Source organism: Aplysia californica, unplaced genomic scaffold (assembly GCF_000002075.1).
Source record: "Aplysia californica isolate F4 #8 unplaced genomic scaffold, AplCal3.0 scaffold00738, whole genome shotgun sequence".
Taxonomy (NCBI): domain Eukaryota; kingdom Metazoa; phylum Mollusca; class Gastropoda; order Aplysiida; family Aplysiidae; genus Aplysia; species Aplysia californica.
The window spans coordinates 222,418-231,468 of record NW_004798008.1 but is presented as its reverse complement, the minus strand read 5'-3'; the positions used below and the strand labels follow the sequence as shown (position 1 = coordinate 231,468).

Here is a 9,051-nt window from a genome sequence, read left to right as displayed (position 1 = left end):
GAGAGAGAGAGAGAAAGAGAGAGAGAGAGAGAGAGAGAGAGAGTTAAGAGTGTCCACCATGACAGTGCCTGATCTAGGATATCACGATTACTTCGAGTCTATGGACAGCGCCCACACAACTGATGGCGGATCACTGGGACAGATAACATCAAATAAACCCCTCTGTCAGCAACGCGGATGCTGAAAGGACCTTCTGAGAAGACAAGGGGAACAGTAGATACTTTTCTTCTTATTGTTTACTGCAGGCGGTAGGTTGTATATATGTATATAACTTATAGTGGTTTCTCTGCCTGTCTGTCTCTCTGTCTGCCTGTCTGTCTGTCTGTCTGTCTGTCTGTCTATCTATCTATCTATCTATTTATCTGTCTTTCTGGATTGCTGAAAGGACCCTCTGAGAAGACAAGGGAGACAGTCGATACTTGTCTTCTTATTGTTTACTGCAGGCGGTAGATTGTATATAACTTAGAGTGGTTTCTCTGCCTGTCTGTCTGTCTGTCTGTCTCTCTATCTGCCTGTTTGCCCGTCTGCCTGTTTATCTATCTATCTATCTATCTATCTATCTATCTATCTATCTATCTATCTATCTATCTATCTATCTATCTATCTATCTATGCCGCTTTCTGGATTGTACAAACGAGTTTAGAGTAAGAACAATACTTGGGTTGTACAGAACCTACCATTGCTTTCGTTGCTGCTGTTATCGTAGTTGTTCTTTCTATTGTCTCTATTATTATTATGTTGTCTTTTTTGTTATGGTCGTCGTTGTCGTTGTTGTTGTTGTTGTTGTCGTTGTTGTTGTTGTTGTTGTTGTTGTTTTCGTTGGTGTTGCTGTTGTTATTGTCATTTTTGCTGCGCTATTGTTGTTTTTGTTATTGTTGTTGTAATATTTTTGCTGTTGCTGCTGTTGTTGTTGTTGTTGTTGTTAATGATGATGACGACTTGGGTATTATGAATAATCCAGATAACCACTACTTTTGGCTATCTGGAGTAGGCCTCGGACTCATCGTTGTTATCTTTATTTTCTCCAGTGCCCTCTTGGCATGTCTGAACTTAAGATCTTTCAAAAGTTTTGAGAGGGTGGTTGGCGGGTGCTCTGATGTGGTTTATTCTTCTTTCCTATCAAACATCTATCGTCCTTATCTCCCCTCGTTCTTTTTTGTGCTTGTTACTCTCTTGTAAAACCTTTAATCTACGGCACTTATATGACCGTATTGTGTTGCAAGTGCCGTAAAACTCTTACTAAAACTATAGCTAAACTAACAGTTTTCCTGGTTCTGCAGCCACCAACTGTCTACCGCTAGTCACGTAGCGGTAAACTCTCCCCTGATCTGTTTAAGAAACTGTATGTGTTGTTTACGCCCCCATTGATACACTTTAGGTCAGTTAGGAGACGGGCTTGGACCCTGCCTGTTTGGCCCAACCCAGGCTTAGAGTAAGTTAGTGGGTGGTTGGCTGGTGCTCTGGTGTGGTTTGCTCCTTCTTTCCTATCAAACATCTATCGTCCTAATCTCTCCTCCTTTTTTCCTATCAAACATCTATCGTCCTAATCTCTCCTCCTTTTTTTGTTACTCTTTTGCAACTCCTCTAATATTTAGCACTTAAATAACCTTATTGTGTTACAAGTGCCGTAAAACTCTTACTAAAACAACCCGGGCTTAGGGGAAAGGCCTCGAGATACGTCGACATGTTTGTTTTAGTAAGGTTTTACGGCGCTCGCAACAGCAAAATATTAAGGTCATATGAACGCCAAGTGGTGGATGTCAACAGAGAAGTCCCTACAGGGAATCTGGCTTACTCTGCTGACCTCTCCAGCTTCAACAGCACAACGTCTGCTTCGACTATCAAGGCACCACGGAAATAACGGGTCTTAAGAGTGTGACAAACATACAAAAGAAGTAGAGGAAAAATGACGATAGTAAAGACGAGGACAGAAAAAGCAACAGTTCTCCCTATATTGTTCCGGCACAGTATGAGCATGATATTGATAAATCAGCCCATTTACAATTCTACTGTGCATAAGAACATGTTAATATCCCCCTTTGGGAATGGCCTAAAGACAACTTCAGTCAGTAGCACTGCCCTTGAAAGAGGGGGGGGGGGGGTCTTAAGCTGGTAAGACCACAACCACCACTGCCACCTCCACCATCCTCACAGTGGTAGTGGTGGTGATGATGATGATGATGATGATGATGATGATGATGATGATGATGATGATGATGATGATGATGATGATGATGATGATTTTTTGTTTTGTTTCCTTAATGGGCCTGGCGGACTCCACGAAGAAATCTTCGAGTTAGAACGAGGCTCTTTTTCGGCTCCATTGTCAATATGCTTAGCGGCACCTCCACTCGTCGAAATAACTCCATTCGAATTGCCATTGTTCATGGACATTCAAACATATGTTTGACGTCCTCCTTTCCATGGCTGCATCTTCGGCAACGTGGGCTGAGCTCTTCATTTACAAAGTTCTTATACCATCTCAAACTCCAATGATTGTCCGGCCACAGTCTCGCTGGCTCAACCTGGTCCCATTGCAACACAATTAGGTCACATAAGTGCCGAAGATTAGAGGTGTTACAAGAGAGTAACAAACACAACAGAAAAGGAGAGATGAGGACGATAGATGTTTGCTAGGAAAGAAAGAGGAAACCACACCAGAGCACCCACAAACCATACCAGAGCACCCACAAACCACCCACAATCCTATCATTTTCTTTCTTTTTTTCCTCCTCAGAACCCAACGACCGAGCCAAGACTGGTCTACCAACCATGAGTTCCCAGCAAGGGTAAGTTTGATGGTTGGCGGGTGCTCTTGTGTGGTTTGCTTCTTCTTTCCTATCAAACATCTGTCGTCCTTATCTCCCCTCCCTCCTTCTTTTGTATGTTTGTTACTCTCTTGTAACACCTCTAATCTTCTGGCGCTCATATGACCTTATGCAGTTGCGAACGTCGCAAAACCTCTACTAAAACAAAAACAAATCTCTTGTAACACCCCTAATCTTAAGCACTTATATGACCTTATTGTGTTGCAAGTGCCGCAAAACTCTTACCTAAACAAAACAGGAGATGGACTTTCAACTCGAAGGTCCCTCTCTTATTAAATAACCAAATTATAGTGTTGATAGGGGCGTTAAAAAACGTAAACCATTTCACATTTTCACAACAGTGTAATTCTACCTTTTAAAAAAATCGGCGGGTGGTTGGCAGATGGTCTGGTATGGTTTGCCTCTTCTTTCCTATCAAACGTCTATCGTCTTTATTTCCCCTACTTCTTTTTAATGTTTGTTACTCTCTTGTAACAGCTCTAATCTTCTGGCGCTCAAATGACCTTATGCAGTTGAGAGCGCCGTAAAACCTCTACTAAAACTGAAAAAAACCCACTTAATAAAACCTTTATTTAAAAACAAGGGAAAGTTGTCCACGTTCAGTTGATTGTCCCTCGTTTGTCACTGTCCATCACTTTCGGTATAGTCTGGCTGGTTTGTTTGTTTTTCATTCTACTTCTTTTTGTTCTGTTTTGTTTTGTTTTGTTTGTTTGTTTTTCGACTTTTACAGCTTTGACTATTCTGGCTGTTCGGTTGTTTTTTGGTTGTATTTTTTCATGCTGTTTTTTTTTTTACAGAAAAGTCGAATTACAAAGTTTTAATCTTTCCCAACGTCGTGGTGTCGTTAGCCATTAAGTGGTTAAGTTACCGGCCCCGTCATCGTTAGATAGCTGGTTCAGGAGTATTTTGGTGATGGACTTTGTGGGTGGTTGGCGGGTACTCTGGTGTGGTTTCCTTCTTCTTTCCTATCAAACATCTATCGTCTTTATCTCCCCTCCTTCTTTTTGTAGTTGTTACTTTTGTGTCTTGTAACACCTCTAACCTTCGACACTTGTATGACCTTACTGTGTTGTAAGTGCCGTAAAACTCTTACTAAAAACTAAAAAAACAACAACCCCCCCTCAACCAAACTAAAAAACCTATGACCTTACTGTGTTGCAAGTGCCGTAAAACTTTCACTATAACTTCCAGATTCACCAGCAAGTCGGTGCGCTCTTTCACCGTGCAAGAAGGCGGGACCACCAAACGCATTACGGAAACCACGGTGACGTCAGCAGACGGGAAAGTGGTCACCCACAGAGAGGAGACAACTGAGTACGGCAACAACTCGGTGAGTCGTCCCCCCCCCCCCCCCCCTCCATGGTGGCGTCGGTAGTCTAGTGGTTAGGCTACTGGACTCGTAATCGTGAAATTTTGAATTTTGCCCGGGTGGCGGCCGAAGCCTACTCTTATCGATTTTAGACCACCAAGGGATCTTTAACGTGCGCAACTTGCACACGGGCCCTCCGAGATTTTTTGCCCTTGTCCGAGAAGGCTAGGTGTAGATCTTTCCTACCAGAAGAACAGTTAGTGTGGCAGAAAGACAGCAGTAAGGAGGAGCCAAGGAGTAGCAGTAGAAAGGCTGCAGAAAGAGTCAGGAGCCCAGAGGAGGGGGCAAAGGAGGTGAGGGGTGGAGACAGAAAGTGGAAATGAAAGCAAACAACAGAACATTGCTAGAGAGCAGGAAAGGGGATGAAAGGAGACAATTTTAGAGAAGAAAATGTTTCGGTCGCTACCCGGATTCGAACCCGGGACCTTTGAATGAGAGGCCAACACCTTAACCTCTAGGCCACGAGAGCCCCCACAAAAGACCTCCAGCTGTCTGTTTTGGGCCATCTTGGTCAACGTCTCCCACGAATGGTTACTGCCAGCATTCATACGAGTCCCAAGAGACTCAGTCTGAAGGTCCATCACACACAGAAATAACATGGTTTCTCTTTGTTGCTGTTTCCGTAACATATGTGAGGCATCGTGGTGAAATCAGACGCTCGTCAAAATAAAGAAACCAAAGAAAACTGCATTTTTCTTGCCGTTAGGCACTTTTTAGTGAATTTTTATGTGTTGGCTCAACACTTTTTGTGTCAATTAAAAAACACACACACTGCCGTTTGACTTTTACGGAAAAATGTTGATTAATGGTACACAAAATAGGAATTTACAGTTTACAGGGATTCTCAAGCTTTGGAAGTTCCCAAACTTTGGCGTCCATTTTCTTTCTAATTTCACCTCTGACACCATGTGACCCCCGTCTCCTTGAATCGAAAGTATCTCAACTTCTATTGAAGATAGATGGATAGTATTTCCATCAAAAGCAAGACAAATGAACAAGTTTTAAGATTATATCAATAACTCTATATGCCCCAAATTTGACGAGCGCCTGATTGCGCCGTGCCGTGACACATATAATTCTTACTAGTCTGGGTTGTTCGCCCTGAGCTGAACCTCGGAAACCTGGAGGGCCGTGGGATCACGCTATGTCTGACCCAGGAGGTTATACAGTGAGGTCCTTGGTCTGACCTCTACCTGACCCCTACCTGACCTCTACCTGACTTCTACCTGACCCCTTCTGACCTCTACCTGACCCCTACCTGACCTCTACCTGACCTCCACCTGACCTCTACCTGACCTCTACCTGACCTCTACCTGACCTCTACCTGACCCCTACCTGACCTCTACCTGACCTCTACCTGACCTCTACCTGACCTCTACCTGACCTCTACCTGACCTCTACCTGACCTCTACCTTACCTCTACCTGACCTCTACCTGACCTCTACCTGACCTCTACCTGACCTCTACCCGTCCACCTGTCTGGCATGGGTGGCTCTACCAGGAGAATTAGCTCCAGCCAGCGTAGCTCTTGGGGTCACTGAGGCACACAAGCTCTTTAACCACGACAAGGTAGTGATCCACTAGAGAGCAGAGAACGATAGTAGAAAAGTGAAGTGTATAGATAGGTAGGTAGGCTACTATCTGTTCCCTCAGTACCCAGTTTGGAGAAACGAAACTTGACGTCAAACATATTTAGATTCACAAGATGTCAAGCTTTTATTAATGCAATAATTTATTGTGTGAGTATCTTGATAACGATTTCGAATAGTGGGTGGTTGGCGGGTGCTCTGGTGTGGTATGCTTCTTCTTTCCTATCAAACATCTATCTCCCCTTCAAAACGGCCAAAAAACTGTCAGATGGAACTTGTAAATCTAAGGTAGCGATGATTTGTTTCTGTTTTCTGTTCCCTCAGGGCAACTTGAAGTTGGACTCTGGATTTGGCAACATGGGGCGGGTGTCTCCACGACTACAGGTAGGTCGCTGGGTGTACAGACAGACAGACAGACAGACAGACAGACAGACAGACAGACAGACAGACAGACAAACAGGCAGACAGACAGATCGTGGGCTCGAGACCAAGCCCTGTCCAAGGTTGTGTTCTTGAGAAAGTCACTTTGCACGAATCTACCCATTTCCCTTGGACGTCCTCTCAAAGATGGCCGCTAAATTGGGAGGTACTGCCACTTCAAAAGCCTTACAGTGTTGCAAGAGGTGTAAATCTACAGAATTTTGCACATTCTGCTTATAGAAAAATAACAAAAAACTTTTCTATACACTTGCAGCTAAGGTGAGTGAGAGTTGACGGGTGCTCTGGTGTGGTGTGCTTCTTCTTTCCTATCAAACATCTATCGTCCTTATCTCCCCTTCTTCTTTTTTATGTTTGTTACTCTCTTGTAACACCTCTAATCTTCTGGCACTCATATGACCTTATGCAGTTGCGAGCGTCGTAAAACTCTTACTAAAACTAAAAAACTAAGCTAAGGTGAAACATCCACTCTGAACACCTGTGTGGGTAGACTCGAATTCACTCTGACCTCGGGGCCGTGTTAATGACTGGAATGTCTTTAGGCCATTCCCAAAGGGGAGATATTAACCATCTCGAGTTCTTACGCACAGTAAGATTGTAACGGTAAATGGGCTGATTCATCAATGTCATGCTCATAAATGTGCCTGAACTGCAACAGGGAAATGCTGCTTTTTCTTTTCTAATACTTACTTCTATCGCCATTTTCCTCTACTTCTTTTCTAAGTTTGTCACTCGCTTGTGACCCGCTATTTCTGGAGTGCCTTGATAGTCGAAACACACTTTGTGCTGTTGAAGCTGGAGAGGTGAGCAGAGCAAGTCTGATTCCCTGTAAAGACTTCTCTGTAGACACAACCCCTTCTCGCTCATATGACCTTATGCAGTAGCACCCCGGAAATGGCAGTTCACAACAAAGTGACAAATATACAAAAGAAGTAGAGGAAAAAATGACGATAGTAAGGATGAGAAAAGAAAAAGCAGCAGTTCCCCCTATGTTGTTCCGGTACAGTATGAGCATGACATTGATAAATCAGCTCATTTACAATTCTACTGTGCATAAGATCATGCTTATATCCCCTTTTAGGGAGAGAGAGAGGAAGAGAAAAAGAGAGAGAGAGACAGAAAATGTGTGTGTGAGAGAGAGAGAGAGAGAGAGAGAGAGAGAGAGAGAGAGAGAGAGAGAGAGAATATTTTGATGTCATCGAGTATCTGTGCTTTTGTAGTGGACACATTTACATAGCGAAATCCGTGCATAACAAAAAGATTGTTGCGTCCCGCCGATTTCGCTATGTGTGTACTAGACTGTACTGACAGTGTCGTCGTCATTGTGTCTTCCAGGTGAAATCCAACTTTGGTTCCTTCCCGGCTGGCAACGGACGCGTGTCGCCCAGATTGCAGGTCAGTCGACTGTTTGTAGTATCACGGCATGTGCATTATGATCACAACAACAATATAGTATAACAACAACGACTGCAGCAACATCAGAAATCACAAAAACGTCAACCACACACACACAAAATCAAACACACACCGATACACATACACACATACACACACACACACACACACACACACACACACACACACACACACACACACACACACACACACACACACACGCTCACACACACACACGCTCACACACACACACACGCACGCACACACACAAACATTTTTATTATACATGTGTGTGTACATTATATATATATATATATATATATATATATATATATATATATATATATATATATATATATATATATATATGTGTGTGTGTGTGTGTGTGTGTGTGTCTATCTATATATATATATATATATATATATGATCTCTCTCTCTATACGTATAATAAGACCAATCTTTTCGCCTCAGCAACATACATGTGTTTGCTACTTGATGCTCAGTTGTCCGAAATCCTGACAGGCTACAATTACAATGAAAAATCCTGACAGGCTACAATTACAATGAGAAATCCTGACAGGCTACAATTACATTGAGAGATCCTGACAGGCTACAATTACAATGAGAAATCCTGACAGGCTACAATTACAATGAGAAATGCCAAAGAGGACACGTCAGTCTGACCCACAAGTCCGCGCAGGAATTGATGTTGTTGTGGGTGGTTAGCGGCTGCTCTCGTGTGGTTTGCTTCTTCTTTCCTGTTAAAAATGTATCGTCCTTATCTCTCCTCGCTCCTTTTTTGCGTTTGTTGCTCTCTTGTAACACCTCTAGAGCTAATCTTCGGCACTTATATGACCTTATGCAGTTGCATGCGTCGTAAAACCTCTACTAAAACTAAACATTGATGTGGTAGACATGTTATCATGACATAACATGGCCCGCGGTTCGTTGGTGGGTGCTCTGGTGTGATTTGCTCCTTTTTTCCTATCAAACATCTATCGTCCTTATCTCTCCTCGCTCCTTTTTTGTGTTTGTTACTCTCTTGTAAGAACTCTTAATCTTCGGCACTAATATGATCTTATAATTGTGTTGCAAGTGCCGTAAAACTCTTCCTAAAATTTAAGCCACGGAGTAACAGTAGAAAGTCTGCAGAATGAGTCTGGAGCCCTTTGGAGGGGGTAACGGAGGTGAGGGGGTGAGGGAACAAAGTGGAGACGAAAGTAGACGACAGAATATTGCAAGAGAGAAAGAAGAAAAGAAGGTGAGAGGAGACAATTTTAGAGAAGAGAATTTTTCCGTCGCTACCCGTATTCGAACCCGGGACCTTTGAATGAGAGGCGAACACCTTAACCTCTGGGCCACGAGAGCCCCCGATTTTTTTAAGACAATGTATTTTCATTTCATTTTTTCTCAAACCGTTGTAAAATTAGAG

At 43.1% G+C, this 9,051-nt stretch overlaps 1 protein-coding gene across 2 annotated transcripts in view; it reads left to right on the top strand.

Moving 5' to 3' along the window:
* The window catches only part of LOC101862071, a 14,388-nt gene extending 6,672 nt beyond the window's left edge, over positions 1–7,716 (top strand). Inside the window, exons 1-5 of one of the 2 annotated variants that reach the window (XM_035972551.1) lie at positions 39–248; positions 2,738–2,789; positions 4,020–4,158; positions 6,111–6,170; positions 7,560–7,716. In XM_035972551.1, coding sequence (XP_035828444.1) covers positions 2,773–2,789; positions 4,020–4,158; positions 6,111–6,170; positions 7,560–7,682 — 339 coding nt within the window. In that variant the 5' untranslated portion in view covers positions 39–248; positions 2,738–2,772 and the 3' untranslated portion in view covers positions 7,683–7,716. Of the gene's footprint in view, positions 1–38; positions 249–2,737; positions 2,790–4,019; positions 4,159–6,110; positions 6,171–7,559 lie in introns of those variants that run through there. The other variant, XM_005108963.3, reaches the window with a different exon arrangement.
* The last annotated feature ends 1,335 nt before the right edge of the window (positions 7,717–9,051 follow it).